This window comes from Ranitomeya variabilis, chromosome 6, assembly GCF_051348905.1.
Source record: "Ranitomeya variabilis isolate aRanVar5 chromosome 6, aRanVar5.hap1, whole genome shotgun sequence".
Classification (NCBI taxonomy): domain Eukaryota; kingdom Metazoa; phylum Chordata; class Amphibia; order Anura; family Dendrobatidae; genus Ranitomeya; species Ranitomeya variabilis.
In genome coordinates this window covers 251,072,372-251,093,207 of record NC_135237.1, presented here as the reverse complement: position 1 = coordinate 251,093,207, position 20,836 = coordinate 251,072,372, and the positions used below count along the sequence as shown (strand labels likewise).

At 41.4% G+C, this 20,836-nt stretch overlaps 1 protein-coding gene across 5 annotated transcripts in view; it reads right to left on the bottom strand.

The window, feature by feature from the left end:
* Window positions 1-6,211: 6,211 nt before the first annotated feature.
* TMEM245 (transmembrane protein 245) overlaps window positions 6,212-20,836 on the bottom strand; it is a 95,539-nt gene continuing 80,914 nt past the window's right edge. For all 5 annotated transcript variants that reach the window (XR_013216914.1, XM_077269582.1, XM_077269584.1 and 2 more), the window contains 3 exons: window positions 20,365-20,539; window positions 12,496-12,690; window positions 6,212-9,004 (listed from right to left, as the gene is read on the bottom strand). Coding sequence is in view for 4 of the 5 variants with exons in the window: in XM_077269582.1 (XP_077125697.1) it covers window positions 8,959-9,004; window positions 12,496-12,690; window positions 20,365-20,539 (416 nt within the window). In the remaining variant the exon portion in view is untranslated. The remainder of the gene's footprint in view (window positions 9,005-12,495; window positions 12,691-20,364; window positions 20,540-20,836) is intronic.

Below are 20,836 nucleotides of genomic sequence, written 5' to 3'. Positions count from 1 at the left end.
TATGTAGCATGTATGTAGCACGCAGTATGTATGTAGTATGTATGTAGTATGTATGTAGCATGTATGTAGCATGTATGTAGCATGTATGTAGCATGTATGTAGCATGTATGTAGCATGTATGTAGCATGTATGTAGCATGTATGTAGCATGTATGTAGCATGTATGTAGCATGTATGTAGCATGTATGTAGCATGTATGTAGCATGTAGTATGTGTGTAGCATGTGTGTAGCATGTGTGTAGCATGTGTGTAGCATGTGTGTAGCATGTGTGTAGCATGTATGTAGCATGTATGTAGCATGTATGTAGCATGTATGTAGCATGTATATAGCATGTATGTAGCATGTATGTAGCATGTATGTAGCATGTATGTAGCATGTATGTAGCATGTATGTAGCATGTATGTAGCATGAATGTAGCATGTATGTAGCATGTAGTATGTATGTAGTATTGATGTAGTATCTATGTTGTATGTATGTATGTAGCATGTATGTAGCATGTAGTATGTATGTAGCATGTAGTATGTATGTAGTATTGATGTAGTATCTATGTTGTATGTATGTATGTAGCATGTATGTAGCATGTAGTATGTATGTAGCATGTAGTATGTATGTAGCATGTAGTATGTATGTAGCATGTAGTATGTATGTAGCATGTAGTATGTATGTAGCATGTAGTATGTATGTAGCATGTATGTAGCATGTATGTAGCATGTATGTAGCATGTATGTATTTTTTTTTTTACATTCAACACATTAGCCGGATGATGGGACTACTACTGTCCCATCATTGGCTAATGTGTCAATCACTGTCATTGTAGCAGGCACTTGTAGTCCCATCGGAAGATGCCTGCACAGACACAAAGACCCCCGGCGGGCCCACACAAACCCCCGAGAGGCCGCACAGACCCCCCGGCAGGTCGCACAGACCCCCCGGCAGGCACGCACAGGCCCCGCCCGCACAGAGACAGGCAGTCTCCGCCCACGCACAGCCCACACTCCATTGTAGTGCATATTGCACTATGGGAACTTCCGATTCTGATATCGCAAAAATATCGGAACTCGGTATCGGAATTCCGATACAGAAAATATTGGCAATACCCGATATTTGCAGTATCGGAATGCTCAACACTAGTAATAACAAATAACTGGTCATTTACTAAACAACAAATTACCTTTTGCTAAATCCATACAGTAAGGATATACTGAATATATTATATAATAAACTGATTGAAACCATATCAATATCTCAATGATTAGTATTAATTGGAGTGTTTTGAAAGATAACTTACTACGCAAGCACAGATGTGGAATTTGGGACTTTATTTTTTGCTTCAGTCATGAGACAGAATAGACAGATTGAAAAATAATTGAATGAATGCCCCACCAGTGCCAAATGAAGGAATAATTAGGAATGATTGATATGTTGGTATTAAATCCCTGAACATTGGCTCATTTCTCTTGAAGTTTGCATTAGTCTAACTCCAGACATTAGTCACTGTAAAAGATGACATAAGTCCCACTCCGCCAGAGTCCGAGTTCAATCTTCAGATCTGAAAGGACTGGTTTCTATGTGCTGATGCAGACAAGTTGGCTATGTACCATAGTGCAGAAAATGAATTTAAGCTATGAATGCATGGCTTTGAATTTCATCTTTGTTGTTCTTTCTGATCCTTTTAAGCTACCTAATCAAGTTATTTTTTTCAGCCTAAGCAGAGGGTGATTTAATAACCAAAATTTACTCTTCTACCGTTATATTGTTATAAAATGATATTGATCTTACCGGGTGAGAAAAACGTTACAGAAAGCAGTTTCCACCACAGCTCAAGGGATCGCCAGAGCAACTGCTGCCTGCAGTACCTTCACTACCCAGATTTGCATCTGCCGAAGTAAAAGTGTGGACAGTGTAAACCTTGGAAAAAGTATACGATGAGCAAGTGGCTGCTTTACAGAAATGCAAGGTTGATACCTGGTGAACTGCCTGGAGAGCTATTGCAGTCAACACAGAGTGCGCTCTAACCCTGAATGGGGGAAGCACTGGTATCTGCTCTATCAGCATCGCTAATGTCTGATCTAATTCATCAAGCAACGATCACCCTAGAGGCAGTCGGACCTCTGTGCCAGAAGAGTAGATCACCACAGATTGAACCTCTGAAAAACCTGCGCTTAACAAAGGGTAACCAAGGCAGTCTGGCGAACCAGATTCAATGCGGTTTGAACAGTCTCTGCTCTCAACTGACACTATCCCACTGGTGGATGTGACATGGGACTGTGGCCACAGTAGTAAGGGTAGTAACAACCACCTCCGGGGTGTATGATACAGAAGAGATAAAGGCAGGACCCATGCAGGGGGAAAGGCACCTTCTCACACACTGGAAGAAGCTGAGGGGGTTGCCTTGGAGGAAATTGGCGAAAGAGGAAGGAGATACCAGTAGCATGATATGCTAAGGCTTGGTCCTTCCTTTCCCCAGATTCAAGCATACTAGGACAGGCTGGATAGCCGAGAATGTGCGGTCTTCTCTGATCTACAATCTCATGAATGCAAGAGAAGGCACAGGGACTACAGATTAAATAGGCTGGTGACAGAAGGGAGCGGAACCCGCTGGGACTCTGCAATTATCAAGTCCCCCAACATCAAAACGGCCTACTCAGTCCGATGGTAGCTAAGGTTTGGGAAAGCGGGGAGGCCCTGACAGGATTGTGACACAAGATGCCGAAGCCGGCTGGTGCAGGTGAGAGGAGCAAGCAGATAAGCAATGGAGGAAGAGCCATCCTAGGTGAATACCCATGAAAAATGGTGCTGTCTCATTCAGGAATAGGAAGGGTGGGGCATGGTCATATGTGGGTCAATTATCTGCTTTGTATAGTCAGAGGGCAGGCACAGGATGAACCCACCAGCTGTGCTGACCAGGGGTGTGTACACACTGACCATGTTGATTGGCTGGCTAGACAAACACACAATGGAAAAAATGATTGACGAGCTGGCAGAGCCTGCTGTGAACCCCGATTGGCTAGAGGTGTGAGAACACATAATGAACTGATCGTAAAAAGTAAAATAGAGTGTGAATAGTTGCAAGGCTACATCCTAGTCTACTGCCCATACTGCAAGTGATTTGAGCTTACACATGCTACAAGATTGAACACTTAATGTGACAAAGACACACCGCCACCACCATACAGAAGCACTATCTCCACCCCAACAGCTACAAGCACCCTTAGCAGTACAGAAAGGAGCTTTTCCTCACTCATATCCTCCCCCACCAACCCAGGGACAAACAACTGAAGATCTGAGGGAGAGGAGAAAGGGTGACAGAAGGCGAGAGAGGACACTAAAAAAAGTCCCGGGAGGCATGCATGGCTAAAACTGAGGAAACAGAGACTCAGACACCGCAAAAGGTGTCGTCACCATGCCAAACGACAACTGGGTAGCCAGTGAAAGACACATCAGAAACAGGGCACATACTTAACTCATCTGTCTTGAAGAAGCTTGGTCCTGTGGCTAAAAAGTGGGGCATTCTGGATTTCAACTTGTCTTTTGGGTGGGCGGGCAGGAGGCCACAAAGCTAAGAGACCACTGTCCCAGTACTTGATCGCCGACTACATCAAGGTACATGGCCTAGCCGTAAATGTTCGAGAGGATACCGACTTAACAATACAGCCTGTACTTTCCGTTACTACGTGGGTACACAATTACACCTTTACCCTAAAAGCAATTAATCTGAAAAAGAAAAAAGGTTGATGGCAAACCTGGCTTTAAAAGGACTAAAATAAGTCTGAGACTCAGATCTCAGTTGCCTACAACTGACACTTCTGAAAACTGAGGAGCCTGGTGCTGGTAGGCAAGGTATAGTTTGCCAAGGAGGAGCCAATTTATAATTAGTTGCATTAAAAAGTGTCAGCAGACAATGCCACGATTACTGTGTCCCCCAATAAAACAAACGAGAAAGGTGTTTTTTGTAGGAACCTTATAGCTTAGAACTTTTTATACAGGTTATTACATTCGATTTGAAAGCTGGTTGTCTAAGTTTCTCTATGTAATTACACAAGTAATGTCCTCCTTTGTAAGGACCATAAAAATTAACATATTGGGTGTACCCCATATCTCTGAAACTGTACTAAAATAATTAAAAAACAAAAACAATCAACTCTGGGTAACAGAAGGAATAAAAAAAAAATATTTGACCTTGTGGCAGGTCCTCTTTAAGGCTGCCAGCTCTGTAAATGACGGAAACTGTTGGTGTCCTGTAAATGTTTGGACACAGCCACACAAATCAACCTATAGTCTGTGGAAATGAGGAAATGTAATTCTCTATCACGAATTCTGAAAGTAAATTTCAGGTCTGTCATTGCTGAGGATAAAGAAAAATCAACTAAAAGGTGTATTATCTCACATGCCATATAGTCAAATTATTAATAACGTGCCCTCAAAATACATTGTGGATAGAATAAAAAAAAGAAAACTGTGAAAACATGTTTATCTTTCCACCACCCTAGAAAAAAAATCACTAAATTTGGTGTACAAATCGTGCCCATAGCAGTGCTGTTTATTTGATGGTAAAAGGTACCATGAAATAGAAAATAATTGTTTGTCAGAATAAAATGTAACAAACAATACAAAATTGAAGCATGCTTTACATTAAGCACTTTTGTGTTCACATTGTGTAGCTCTAAATCTCAAGCTACGTCAAATATTACAATACAAGGATTCTACATTTATACTGGCAAAGGTGTCAGACATGACCAGAATGTAATTGATTCTGGTGACTGTGTCCTTCAGTTGTAAAGTATTATATTGACAAATGGTGCTATTATTTTATAAAGATGTGTGCTTACTCCTTGTCAGAGACTGTCATTGCCTGCAACGATCAGGCGTTCAGGTATAGGGCAATACTGGAAGACATTCTATGAATGTAAAGTTGCTGTAAATAGACTTCAGCCACAGTACTTACGGAAACGGTGTTATATTAGCAGACAATCTTAACTACAACTTTTAATATGAAAGGAGACTTCCATATATATCCATACTTAAAGGGAACCTGTCAGCAGGATTGTGCACAGTAACCTACAGTGTCAGGTTGGCGACGTTATGCTGATTAAAATGATACTTTAGTTGATGAAATCTGTCTTCTGATTGTTGTTAAATTTTTTATTTTCAGTTTTGCGTTAATGATATGCTTGTGGGGTGCTCTGCTTGCATATTCATCTGCATGGCTTCTGATAGGTAACTGATCCCCCAGTGACCTGCCCCGATTTTACATAATGAATATAACATATATTTGAAAATTTAAAAAAAATCACCTTCTGCAGGCAGGCACCTGCACTGCAGTATGATTGCATCTATAATGTGTATTTTTTGTTTTGATGGCACACATTAATTGCTAAAAAAAAACAAACAAAAAAAACACATCAGTCTGGAAATAGTGCCATTTGCATCTGCACAGTAGCAGCTATCAGCGATCCAATAGCTGCTATTGAACAGGCAGCACGATCTTGCTAGAGAAAAAGAAAGTGCCTCCTCCAAGATGGCACCGCGGCGCCTGTGCAGTAGCAGCTATCGGATTCCTGATAGATGCTACTGCGCAGGCGTGACCGACACCATCTTAGTGGAGACAACTTTTTTTTTTCTCTAGTAAGATGACGCTGCCAATGCCTGCGCAGTAGAAGCTATTGGAGATCCAATAGATGCTACTGTGCAAGCAGCACCATCTTGGAGGAGGCAACTTTGTTTTCTTTAGCAAGATGGCACCACTTTTTTTTAAGGAATTAATGTATACCTTAAAAAAAAAAATTAAATACACCTTTTAGATGCAATCAAGCTGCAGTGCAGGCGCCGCCTGCAGTAGGTGATTTTTTTTAAAATAAATATAATATTCATTGTGTAAAATAGGGGGCAGGTCACTGAGAGGTTCAGTGACCTGTCAGAAGCCATACTGATGAATGGCCGCCAAGCAGCAAGAATATATCATTAACTCAAAACTGAAAATAAAGATTAAACAACCACAAGATGGATTTCATCAACCAAGGTATCATTTTAATCAGTATAATGGCGTCAATCTGACACTGTCTGTAGCTTTCTCAGCACAATCCCGCTGACAGGTTCCCTTTGACATACTGGTGCGAATACCGAAAAAGTTAGTTATTAAGCATTCTGATTGTGATGTGAATGGTGTGAGTTCAATGTAAATCCAAATCAACACGCGCCAATAATAGGGACATTTAGTCAGTATTTAAAGATGTGTTTTATTCTTAGATATAAAATAGGCTTACACTTTTTTTAACCACAAAAAGTTGAGATATTGAAACATCTGATTTTTTTTTTACCTAAAGCATTAAGTTAACACTGCAATGATTTCTCTTTCCATATTAGAAAATTGAGGTCATTGTCAAACATCAATCTCCATTGCACAAACTAAATCAATGCTCTTTCAACAATAAAATACAACCTACATATATAAAACACGTGGTGATCATAAATTATGCATATTTAAAAATGCAAATGTTTAATAAAGTGCAAAAAGAGAGTTGGCCACTGAAAAGGCCTCTTTTCCTTGAAGAAAAAAAGCCAGAATTTGATATATGAAATTCACTTTTGTTAAAATATTTTAGTCCTGAAAACTACATACACTATTATGCGCATTACTAAAATTTGAAAGATTTAGGCAGCCCTAACTAAAATGGTATATGGGTTATGGAGAATAAATTTATACAGGGAGTCCCTAGGCTATAAACTAGCTAAGTTCCATAACTTTGTTCGGAACCTGGATATGTATGCAAGTTGAAACAGGGCCAGGAAAAAAATAATAATCATCTCACCACTCCGGACATCCCACTGTCCTCTTTCCATCGTTTGACGCGGCATATCTCTGGTCTTTTCACTATAGGCCAGGATTTATGGTTACATCCAGGCCTTGGAGGTTACTACTATAGGGTCTTGACATCCTTCATGGCCAAGACACAGACAGAAGTCTTGGAGAAGTGGCACACAACGGTGGACAAAAATGGACCATATAAGTGAACACTGGGAGCAGATGGAGAGGTATTAGGTTTAATTTTTTTGAACCAATACTCACCTCACTGTCTGGCCATCTTATTCCCGCCGTAAGGCATGATGCATCTCTGGCCTCTCCACTATAAGCCAGGACTTCTGGCCGCATCATAATGTTATGATAAGGATGCAACCTTATGACGAGCAGTGAGCTCCGGGAGGAATGTAGCTTGGAAGTGCTGGTCTACAGTGAAGATGCCTGACGTGCCACAAAAAGTAGAGGAAAAGGATGGCGACTGGAGAGGTGAATATATTAGGGTTTTGTTTTTAACATCCAATGTTCATAACTAGGGGTTCAATGTAAGTCCAATGTTCATAAGTCGGTGACTCTCAGTAGTTACTTATGTTACCCCAATCTATATATCCTAAAAAGCTATATATATCACCTACTTTACACTGCGCATTCAGTTTTCTGGCATAAATAAGTAGCCAATTATGATATGTGCTATTCCGGGAAACAGTTTGCAACATTTTATTTTTGTCACTAACAGCATTAAAGAAAAGTGGGTAGGACTTTGCAAATGAGTGTTGTCTCCTATGGTCTAACACATATATTCTACTGCAAGATTAAAATTTTAGTGTAAAACGTAGAGCAAATTTACATTGGCTTGTACAAATTTAATGAGGATCTGTCATCAGATCTAATAATATAATCTGTATATATCATGATACAGAATACCCAGTCCTGATGAGGATGGTGAGCTTTTTGGCAAATTCATCTAAGAATGAATATTGAATCATTTATTAACACTTAGCATTCTATGAGCCATGATACACTGATTTTATAGTGTCCAAGTGCATTGACACTGCTCTACAGATGCTGATACATGACCTGAGTTAATGCAGCCTGTGGATTGGGCAAAATGCATCAGATGTCAAGTTCTCTTTAAAAGCCCTCCTACCTGCTTAAAAGCCACATCGTTCACATGAGCATGAATGTCACTGTTACATGCGGCACTCAGAGAAGGCAATATAAATGGGATTCCTTTTTAGGTGGTTTTATACACAGTGTTTTCTGGGGGGTAAAAAAGCTTTCATGCATTTTTTGGAATTTGTGGATTAAGAAGGAATAGGAAAAGTACAGTAAGGATTATATGTGCTAAATAAGATTAAAAAAAAACAAAAAAAAACTTATTTGCCATCCGGACCAGCTCCATTGGGTGGCAATCACAAGAGTGATGCAGTTCCCATGAGTGACGTTTGCTCTTTAGGCTACAGTCTATGAGTCACCCTGATGGGGTACAGCATTCATGTGACATAAATAAAGTCACAGGATCACCTGGACACAGCACTCAGATGGGGTACCAGTCCAGGAGGCAAGCATTGCTTTTTTTCTATTCTATTCAGTAGATTGAAAGCATTTAAAAAGGGGCGGTCTACTGTTCGACAACCCTTTTAAGTTAACACATCTCCACATTCTATGATACTGGGCATATGGACTTCGAAAGGGAGTAGAATCCCATTTTGGACCCCTGACTTTAAGCCAGAGCAAAATGCTGCTAAATGAGTGAGTGTCTCCTACTAAAGCAGGTGCCCCCTGGCCATTTGATATTACCATGTGAAGCTGTAGTTATTCAAAACTTTCCAAGCAAGTAAAAGCTGTTCAACGGGCCGCTCCTTTTAGATCGCTTGTTACCTTAATGAAACAACTCTTTTAAATAGATCTACCATTATAGGCTTTAACTGTGAATGGCTACTATAAGTCTCTTTCTAACATTGTAAGGCTTTTGGATGTTTTCCTTCATTCAATCAACAAACCTTGTGTTTGAAATTCACGTGTTAAGTACACTTTTAAAAACTGCTATTTTTACATTATGAATTAAAATCCTTGGTGGCTTTAGGTCACATTCATCTCAGTTTAAGTCAACACAAGGTACAAAAAGGCCATCACTTTGAAGACAAAGTCAAGAAGTCTCATCACTCAGATGATTGCTTCATCTCTGGAAGAGGTTCTTTGAGTGGCCTAGGAAGAAATACGGGAAGATTAATAAAACATTCTGATGTGATAAGATATGCAGACATAGTTACCATTTACGGCTACGTTGTGCGGATATATGCAATGTGTTCAGAATAAGGGCTTAATTCAGTAATCAGTGATTGTTCTTGTACACAAAAAACAGATCCAGTGTTTAGAATCAGATTCATCAGTGTTTGGTTTGTGTGTCAGTTTTACTCATTGATGTACCCTCCCAGAAAATATACTAAGACACAAGCAGTAGAAACTCCTATATCTCTGTACATGCACTGAACACTGTTACAACCATCGACTCGGCTCACTCGCACCCATATAAGTCTATGGGTGACAACGCACAGCACTCGGATTTCAACAGAGTGCCGTGCGATATACGCCGACGGCAGCAGAGGAGATGGACAAATTACTCCGCAGCTGTGCTCCGATGCTCTCTGTGCAAAAGGATCATCGCACAGTAGCATGACTCTCGGCTCTGGCTCGCAGTAGGTCAGGAGCCAAGGGTCATTAGCATATCACATCCGATGCTCTCACATCGGATATAATACGCTGGTGTGACTCCAGCCTTACTGTAGACTTCACGTCTTAGGCCTGTTTTACACATCAGTTTTCAGCCGTTAGGCAGGATCCGGCTAATTTTGAAAAAAACGGATCCGTTGCAAATTGTGAAAAACTGATGCGACGGATCCGTTTTTCTGCTGGATCTGAATTTTTTTTTTTTTTTACCTGGGGATAGAGTTTGGACTTCCTGTTCCAGAGAGAGAGAGAGAGATTCAGTCATTTCACTTCATGTTTCATACGTTTTTTGCTGGATCAGACGCTGTGCAGTTTTTCGCCGGACAGAAAAAACGTTCCTCTGTACATTTTCTCCGACAGCCGGAAAAATAATTTTGGACGGATCCGGCATAAAACGGATGAAATGTGAGGCTATCAGGTGCAATCCGGCACTAATACTACTCTATGAGAAAAAACGAAGATGAGCTAAGCCAACCGGCATCAGGGGCTTATCTACAGCATTCTGTAATGCTGTAGATAAGCCCCCGATGTATCCTGAAAGATGAGAAAAAGAGGTTAGATTATACTCACCTGGGGGGGGGGTGCGGTCCTGGTCCGATGGGCGTCGCGGTCCAGGTCCGATGGGCGTCGCGGTCCAGGTCCGATGCCTCCTATCTTCATAGGATGACGTCCTCTTCTTGCCTTTACGCTGTGGCTCCTGCACAAGCATACTTTGTCTGCCCTGTTGAGGGCAGAGCAAAGTACTGCAGTGTGCAAGTGCCGGGCCTCTCTGACCTTTCCCGGCGTCTGCGCACTGCAATACTTTGCTCTGCCCTCAACAGGGCAGACAAAGTACGCCTGCGCCGGAGCCGCAGCGTCAATACAAGAAGAGGACGGCATCGTAAGAAGATGGGAGGCCCCGGACCGGACCGTGATGCCCATCGGACCGGACTGCAGCGGGACCGCCCCTGGGTGAGTATAATTTAACCTCTTTTTCTCATCTTTCAGGATACATCGGGGGCTTATCTACAGCATTACAGAATGCTGTAGATAAGCCCCTGATGCCGGTTGGCTTAGCTCATCTTCGATTTTGGGGGTGACAGGTTCCCTTTAAAAATCCCTATAAAAGTCCCAACTCCATTTACTAAAACGCAGCCCCAAACTTGCAAAGAGCCTCAATCATGCTTCATTGTTTCCTGGCACTCATTGTACCGGTCTCCAGGAGTTTGGCTGAATAACTGCTTTCTGTTACAGAAAAATATTTCACAACTTGACTTATTAGTCCAGAACACCTACTGCCAATATCTGCACTACCGTTCCTATGTTTTCATGCATAGTTAAAGGGGGTATCCAGGACTGTGTACCTAATTGCAACTTAACTGCCTGTTGTGCATGGTGCAGTTCTTCCCCGGTATAGAATGAATCCTGCCGGGAATTCAGAAGCCTCTGCCGACATCACGTCTACAAAACAGAGGCTTCATTTCCAGTCTGCTCTGTCGACAGGGCGGGACTTCCAGCATCATTCTGATTGACGGCCAGATCCCTGCTGACTAATTGGTTGAGCCAGACGTCAGTCAGAATAACGTCAAAAGTCCCGCCCGTCACGTCAGCAGAGGTAGCTGAATCCACGGCAGGAGCAGTCTATGCTGGGGAGGAACGACGCCGTGGACAACAGGCAGGTAAGTTGCAATTACCTTCCTGCTAGTGCTTAGGTACACATTTTTTTTTATATAAAGTCCCGAATACACCCTTGAAAGGGAACCTGTCACCAGAAAAATGTAGTCCAATCTGCAGGCACCATGTTATACAGCAGGGGGACTTGAGCAGATTAATACATAATTGTGTGAGAAAGGAATAAGTATAACATGTATTTTGATAATTTAATCCTGTGCTCTTTCTGAGATTTTCGGTCCAGTGGGCTGTCTCATCAGTAAGTGACAGCTATGTCTGTATGCACTTATAGACAGAAAGCTGTCAGTCATTGATGGGACTGCCCACATTACATAAAATCCCAGAAAGAGGTGAGGTATAAATGATGAAAACAAAAAATTATACAGAATCTTTTCTCACAGAACTATATATCTATCTACTCAGCTCCCCTTCTCTACAAAGTGGTGCCTGCAGATTAGACTGCATTATCACGGTGACAAGTTCCTTTAAGTTATTTAACTTTGTTTTCATGTCACAATATGGATTTTTGTCTGCTATTCTAAGTCCACTTCTGACCAGACTACTAGTGGAAGTGGCAAATTCTGAGATGACGATAATGCTGTTCTTAGTCTATGATGTTTAATGATGCCCATTTCTTCATACTTCTTCAGAACAGCACTTCTTGAAACCCCAGTCTATTTTGAAGCCTTTGCCGAGGAGACTTTGCTACCACATATCCTACTATGTTTGGTCTTGCCATGATGTGTTACTTGTGACATAAATGAAGATCAACGAGTTCTGTAAGTAATGAAAAGTAATGATCTGCTCCGCACAGAGCCTGATCTCAACATCATCAAGTCTGTGTGGAATATCATGAAGAGACAGAAGGATTTGCCCAAGCCTACATCCACCGAAGATTTGTGGTTAGTCCTCCAAGATACTTTAGAACCTCGTTCCTGAATTATTTTGAAAACTCTGTTTAAATGTACATAAAAGAATTCATGCAATTTTGAAGGTAAAGGGTGGTGACATCAAGTATTGATTTGATTTAGGTTTCTCTTTTATCATTCACTTTGAATTTTGTTAATTGAAAAAAACAAACTATTTAACACTTCTATTTTTTAAAGCATTATTTGTTGCTTCATCTTTTCCATACCTGCATAATAGTTTTGCACAGTACTGTATAATGGATTTTGTTTAATGTGTAAGTAACGGAGTTGGAACTTCACATAAAAATACATCAAAATTTACCCAAAAATTAAGGTGAACAAATAGGATAAAACACACTATGGACACTGAAGAACCTTAGCTATTTTTATGCATTAATTCAGCTGTAATACCTGTGAAGTAGTAAAGGCCACGGAGTTGTTGTTGGAGTGGGTAACGTGGAAGTTGGACTTGCTAACATGGCACGGTAAATGTTAGAAGCAACAACAAGGATACAGAGAAGAATAGGTCCGATGATTGCTCCTTCCAGTCCTAAATAATAAGCACCACCTGCCACTGCAAGGCCAGTTAAGTAAGGATGACCCCCTCTGTATTACAGGAAACAAAAATGTAAAGTTCCTTTACTATTCATTGTAGTGGTAATCAGTAGGCACATGATAGTATCTAATATACTGCCTTTTTCGTAGTGGTGGTGTCCTAAAAATTATCAATAATACCAAATATTATAATACAACATAAAGAAGCCACTTTGACATTAATATTGATGACAAAATGGCAGAAATCATCACCACATCAAAGTCTTATTGCCTTAAGCTACTAAAATATTTAGTGAATATGCTGGCTACCAATACAGCAGTGTAAAGAAGGAATAGAGTATGCCTATACATGTGCTTTACCCCCTTTTTGGCCACATGTGATAAGTGGCTGCAATGCTGAGAAAAATATAAATGCATAAGAAATAAAGATAGAAAAAACTTCTGTTGCTTGAAAAAAGGAAGAAAATTCTCATGTAGCTAAAGAAGGACAATACAAATTTGCATAATGAACAAATACAACTTGCTGTGCTATCACTATTATTTCTTTTAAAAATAACCTTTGGGCCAACTATAATCAACTAACCAAAAGGAAACATTTGATGAAGGGCATTTCTGCTACAGAGGATCTTCATGTTATAAGTTTCAAGGGTTCACTTACTTTCCCTTCCTGTACTGTAATTGTTTATTGTATGCATGATATTTTATTAGTGAAGTTGCTTTGGTCTAGAGCTATAATTTTGATAATTAGATCACTTTTTTGTAATTAATGTAAAAAAATACAGTTAGGTCCATATATATTTGGACAGAGACAACAGTTTACTAATTTTGGTTATAGACATTACCACAATGAATTTTAAACAAAACAATTCAGATGCAGTTGAAGTTCAGACTTTCAGCTTTCATTTGAGGGTATCCACATTAAAATTGGATGAAGGGTTTAGGTGTTTCAGCTCCTTATGTGCCACCCTGTTTTTAAAGGGACCAAAAGTAATTGGACAGATTCAAAAATTTTAAATAAAACGTTCATTTTTAGTACTTGTTGAAAACCCTTTGTTGGCAATGACTACCTGAAGTCTTGAACTCATGGACATCACCAGACGCTGTGTTTCCTCCTTTTTGATGCTCTGCCAGGCCTTCACTGCGGTGGTTTTCAGTTGCTGTTTGTTTGAGGGCCTTTCTGTCTGAAGTTTAGTCTTTAACAAGTGAAATGCATGCTCAATTGGGTTCAGATCAGGTGACTAACTTGGCCATTCAAGAATATTCCACTTCTTTGCTTTAATAAACTCCTGGGTTGCTTTGGCTTTATGTTTTGGGTCATTGGTCGTCGTTTCACACTACAGATGGACAATCGGTTTGGCTGCATTTGGCTGGATCTGAGCACACAGTATGGCTCTGAATACCTCAGAATTTATTCGGCTGCTTCTGACCTGTGTCATATCATCAATAAACACTAGTGACCCAGTGCCACTGGCAGTCATGCATGCCCAAGCCATCACACTGCCTCCGCCGCGTTTTACAGATGATGTTGTATGCTTTGGATCATGAGCTGTACCACGCCTTCGCCATACTTTTCTCTTTCCATCATTCTGGTAGAGGTTGATCTTGGTTTCATCTGTCCAAAGAATGTTCTTCCAGAACTGTGCTGGCTTTTTTAGATGTTTTTTTTAGCAAAGTTAGCAAAGTCCAGTCTAGCCTTTTTATTCTTGATGCTTATGAGTGGCTTGCACTGTGCAGTGAACCCTCTGTATTTACTTTCATGCAGTCTGCTCTTTATGGTAGATTTGGATATTGATACGCCGACTTCCTGGAGAGTGTTGTTCACTTGGTTGGCTGTTGTGAAGGGGTTACTCTTCACCATGGAGATTATTCTGTGATCATCCATCTCTGTTGTCTTCCGTGGGCGCCCAGGTCTTTTTGCATTGATGAGTTCACCAGTGCTTTCTTTCTTTCTCAGGATGTACCAAACTGTATATTTTGCCACTCCTAATATTGTAGCAATTTCTCGGATGGGTTTTTTCTGTTTTCGCAGCTTAAGGATGGCTTTTTCACCTGCATGGAGAGCTCCTTTGAACGCATGTTTACTTCACAGCAAAACCTTCCAAATGCAAGCACCACACCTCAAATCAACCCCAGGCCTTTTATCTGCTTAAAGGGCCACTGTCACCCCCCCCCCCCAGCCGTTCTAAACTAAAAGAGCCACCTTGTGCAGCAGTAATGCTGCAGTCTAACAAGGTGGCTCTTTTAGTTTTTGATTCATTTATTACCTCAAAAAAGCGTTTTAAAAATTGGCCACACATACCAGATATTATACCGGGAGGCGGTCCGAAGCGTCCTGTATGAATCCCCCAACTGCCGTCACTCATCTCTTCAGGGCCTATGGTCCCCGCCCCCTGAGCGCTGTTATCATCTGAAATCCGGCGCCTGCGCTGTGCGTGCCTGCCTGGGGCCTGCGCAGTGTTCATTGTCAGTGCGGCCACCTGAATCCCCCGCCCCGCACTGTTATTCATTATGCACAGTGCAGGGCTGGGGTTCCTGGGCATGCGCACTGCGCTGTTTAGACGCTCCCCAGCTCTGAAGCTCCCCAGCTCCCCAGGAACCCCAGCCCCGCACTGTGCATAATGAATAACAGTGCGGGGCGGGGGATTCAGCTACAGTGTGGCAGAATAACGGCAGAATAAGGAACTTTTCCCACCACTCTGGCTCCAATAGGAGATTAAAGAAACTCGAAAACCATGTTGTAGACAAGGGGTAGGCAAAACTAATTTTCCCACGGGCCACATGAAAGATAACAACTGTTGATGTATATTAATCCTTATCATCTAATACTGAGCAGAATTAAGTCTGTTGATTTGCTCCAACGAGTGGAGGTGGTCTCTGCTTTTCCTGCTTGCTGGATTCTCTCATTACAATGTGTACTGACAATGCTCTCTTTTACCGGATTGTCACGTCTCATCAGAGCTGATGAGAGAGCACACTGTAACTGTGCATTGAAAGTACCGTATATACTCGAGTATAAGCCGAGATTTTCAGCCCAATTTTTTGGGCTGAAAGTTACCCTCTCGGCTTATACTCAAGTCATGGTTGGCGGCGGGTGAGGGGGAGAGACGACTGTCACGTACTTGCCTGCTCTTGGCGCTGCCCTGCACGTCCCATAGTCTCCGGGCGCCCGCTGCTTCTTCCTCTGTTCAGCGGTCACGTGGTACCACTCATTAAAGTAATGAATATGTACTCCACTCCCATAGGGGTGGAGCCGCATATTAATTACTGTAATGAGCGGTACCAGTGACCGCTGAACAGAGGAAGAAGCTGCGGGCGCCGGAGATCATCTGTCTGGGAGAAGCTGCCAGGGACCGCGCCGGGAGCAGGTGAGTATTTCATATTCACCTGTCTGCGTTCCACTGACGGTCTGTCTTCCCCATCCTTTTGCTGTGACTGTTCAGGTCAGAGGGCGCTATGACGTATTAGGCTATGTGCACACGTTGCGGTTTTTACCGCGGAACCGCAGCGTTTCTGCAGCTGCGGGTCCGCAGCAGTTTCCATTGCGTTTACAGTTACATGTAAACCTATGGAAACCGCAATCCGCTGTGCACATGCTGCGGGAAAAACCGCGCAGAGACGCAGCGGTTTACATTCCGCAGCATGTCACTTCTTTTGTGCAGAATCGCGGCGATTCTGCACACATAGGAATGCATTGATCCGCTCACTTCCCGCATGGGGCTATGCCCACGATGCGGGAAGTATACGGATCATGTGTGGATGGTACCCGGGGTGGAGGAGAGGAGACTCTCCTCCAGGCCCTGGGAACCATATTTGTGTAAAAAAAAAAAAGAATTAAAATAAAAAATAATGATACACTCACCTCTCAGCGCTGCACGCAGCCGTCCGGTCTCACGGTTGCTGTGCGAGCAGGGCCTGCGATGACGTCGCGGTCACATGACCGTGACATCACGAAGGTCCTTCTCGCACAGGCACAGCATCTTTGGAATCGGACCGCCGCGTGCAGCGCCGAGGAGATTGGGACGTCAGAGGGTGAGTATAACCATTTTTTCTATTATTTTTAACATGTCATTTTTTTTTTTTTTTTTTTATTGCATCAGCATTACATGTGGCACATTGTTATATGGAGCATCTTATGGGCCATAATGAACTTTTAATGCAGCATTATATGTGGCACAGTTTTGTATGGAGCATCTTATGGGGCCATAATGAACTTGAAATGCAGCATTATATGTGGCACAGTTTTATATGGAGCATCTTATGGGGCTATAATGAACTGTATGGAGCATTACATGGGGCGTATTTTGTATGGAGCATCTTATGGGGCCCATCATGAACTGTATGGAGCATTATATGGGGCTCCTGATTCAATATGGTTATTCAAAAACATTTAACCTACTGAGGTCTCAATTATTTTTACTTTTATCGGTATCTATTTTTATCTTTGAAATTTACCAGTAGCTGCTGCATTTCCCACCCTAGGCTTATACTCGAGTCATTAAGTTTTCCCAGTTTTTTGTTGCAAAATTAGGGGGGTCGGCTTATACTCGAGTATATACGGTATGTCTTATATTCTAGGTTCTTCAAAGTAGCCACCATTTGCTTTGATGACTGCTTAGGGGGGTCGGCTTATACTCGAGTAAATACGGTAATGATGCAAAGTAACAACTGAAGCATGCTCAGTACAGCAAGGACTTGCCAAGGCCCTGAAACAGATGTTACGGATGATGCTTCGTTTCAGGGTGGAGAGAGAGGCTAGAGACTGCGGCAGTCACCATAGCCTCTACCCTCTGATAGCAGGTCATTTGAGTATCCCAACATGCACTGGGGATTCTCAAACAAAATGTCATGAAAAGGTAGTAGTTAAAAAAATTAAGCATTCAAAATATAAAGGGAACAGTAGGGACTTTTAAATTAAAGTATATTAGCAAAGTAATTAGAATGCTATATTATGTAGACAGATATTTATGATTAAAATTAATGATAGTTTCAGACTACCCATTTAATAAACTATTCTGTTGTGCCATGACACAAACTTTGCTGTTAAAAGCTTCTAAATAGGTATACTGTAAATGTTCACAAAAAATGTTTCAAGTGAATAACAAAACACTTTTTTCTATGTTCTCTGTTGTGTTTGTGTCCCCTTCATGTTGTAGTGAATAGGAGAGATTATATGAAGACCCATGTGACAACAGGTGCCTCTACGTCATTAGCTCAGCTGACATCACCTTATTGCCTTTATAGTCAACTTCCCCACTGTAGTGATCAAATAGTCCTCTACTACATTCCAGCTTCACGTAATACATGTACACATACTGTATATATACAGTACATATCGATCAAAAAATAAAGGGAGTACTTAAAGGAATGTAACTCCCAGTCAATCACACTTCTGTGAAATTAACCTGTCCAGTTATGAAGCAACAATGATTGTGAATCAATTTCTACTGCTGTTGTGCAAATGGAACAGTCAACAGGTAGAAATGATAGGCAATTAGCAAGACAACACCTATAAAGGAGTGGTTCTGCAGTGGGTGACAACAGACCAGTTCTCTGTTCTCATCCTTTCTAGCTGTTTTCGTCACTTTTGCATTTTGTCATTGCCCTCACCCCTAAAGGTACTGTACAACTCAACACCGTGCAAGGCGATTCACATTTGCCAGAGAACACCAAGATTGACAGATTCAACGTTGGCGCCCTGTGCTCTTCACGAGAGAGGAGGTTCATACTGAGCACATGTTACAGACGTGACAGAGACTGGGGACGCTGTGGAGAACGTTGTGCTGCCTGCAACATTCTCCAGCCTCAATCTCCTGATGATGCCAGTCATACGGGTGAAACATGTCGGGGAGGCTTAGGGCAATTTTTAATTAGCACGAGTCAGTGAAACTATGCTATGGCAATAGATATGGTATATAGGTAGCGGTCACACCTTGACCCATTCGCCTAAAACTGAATACAGTATTAGGACTATGAGCACTTTATAGGACGTGAATCCACAAAATAGCATATTAGTGTCCTCTATGCTAAGCTGACCAGTGCAAGTTTTAATATTTCCTTTAATAGTATTGATTAAAACTAAAAATTTTATAGTCTTTAGTTAGAGATTATTTGCCTTTTGGTAATTTGTGATTTATTTTTCCAGAAAAATTTGCACACCCAAAAATTTTTGGCACAAAACTGCCCTTCATTATTTTTTAACTGGAAAACTGATGTTTTGGGGCCTTGTCCTTCACATGGGTTTAGAGAAAAAGCCAGAACTTCGGCAATATTGATGTGTTGGATGTTTTATACACTACTCAGGTGTTCCGCATGGCTATGACCTTTAAACGATTTGAAGTAATCCACAAATTTTTGCATTACAGTGATAATGCACAATGTCCGAGATGACCTCAACTTTGACCAACATTTCAAAGTTCAGCTGATACAGGAAAGAAATATATCTTGGTACCGTGTTAGCCAGTAGATAGAAAAATATTTAGAATTGAGAGTCCTCAGTGGTTGATACCTTTTAATGGCTAACTGAAAAGATGGTAACAAATTGCAAGCTTTCGAGACTACATACGTCTCTTCATCGGGCAAAGACTAAAACAAATTCTGAAGAATCACATATTTATGCACAACATAGTATAAAAAAAAAAAAAAAAAAAAGGGAGGGGGAAAAAAAACCATGGATAAGCCAGGTGACATGAAGCAGAATTACCATGGGTGATAAACAGTTACGTCCATAAATATTGGGCCAATTCTTAGATAAGGATTGTTTTATTGTCCTGTGATTAGGGTCTCTGTTGTGATGACCCCACATGGTCTGATGGGCAAGTTCCTTAGTTGTAGTTAGTTGATGTAAAAAGACATAAATCCGTGTGACACATTCATTCCTGCATTTAGAGTGTCAAAGGTCGTCATCAGTTTATATTCCCAGACTCTACTGTCTTTCTGCGATTTGAAGTTACCCTTTAATACAAGTAATTTCATGTCCATAATGTTATGATTTGGGAGACAGAAATGTATTGCCACAGGTATATCCATTCTTTTTTCTCTTATTGTATGGCGATGAGAGTTCATCCTTGTTCTCAGTTTCTGCCCTGTCTCCCCTGTAGGGGATATATGTACACTTCCCGGTTTCAGAGGCACACTGCGCATGACCGGAAATACAAAAGGCAACTTCCAGTCATGCGCAGAGCGTCTCTAAAGCCAAGAAGCGTATACCCGGCTGCAGAGGTGCAGTGACACTGCTGAAATGTGCGGTGCGCGGACGCAAGATTTGCAGGAGCTGGCGATGACAACAGCTCCTGTAAATTATGGTCTCACGCCCACAGGGGGTTGATAACATAGAAAGAGGGCTGACTAGTCTAGAACTACTAACAACCCGTCGACTAGCCAAAGCCCTAACTAGCATATGAAATGGGGACATTATAAGTGCTTTTTTTACAATTAATTTTTACAGGAAAACATTATACATGGCTGACTAGCCAGGGAATTTACTCATGAATAAGTGAATGCTGCTGGGTTGGAGGGCATGGGGGACATAACACATTCCCTTTAATCAAACTCAACTTCAGTATCTGAAACTCCTTAACAGGAAAGAACCAAACGATGAGCATAAAATAAAAAATGATAGGTAATCTGGAGCTGTAAGGTCATCTTTTCTATGACATAGCTATAATAAAGCAGGTTAATTGATTAATATATGGTGTTTGACAATTTGGAAATAGCCTCATTACTTACCCAGATATATCAGAGTAGATAGCAGTGTCGACACAATACGTTGGCAGTAAATGGCACACAAGAAGCAATACAGCTTTACAGCTCTCGCCCTGAGAAAACCACAGGTCCAAAACAGCAGGTACAGCAGCCCAGTAAGTCCCCAGAAAAGGCACAGCTCCAAGAATTGCTGCCAAAGCTTGTGCATATCAGGGAAAGTACAGAAAAATAATTAAAAAATGCTCCATTACATATCAGAAAGTGCTACAGAAAATACATCATATATTAGAAATGTGCCACAGACAATGTGTCTCCAATAAATGGAATTTGTTTCAGATGGAACAACACAGCTATTTATAGGGGCATTGTAATTTAACAAAAAATACACTAATCTACACCTGGCTTTGACTGTACTAGGATCCACTTGCTAACTCAGGATGGCCAACCAGTTTTGTAGCTTCCAAAATATATTCGTAATGAAGAAGAAATGGAGGAA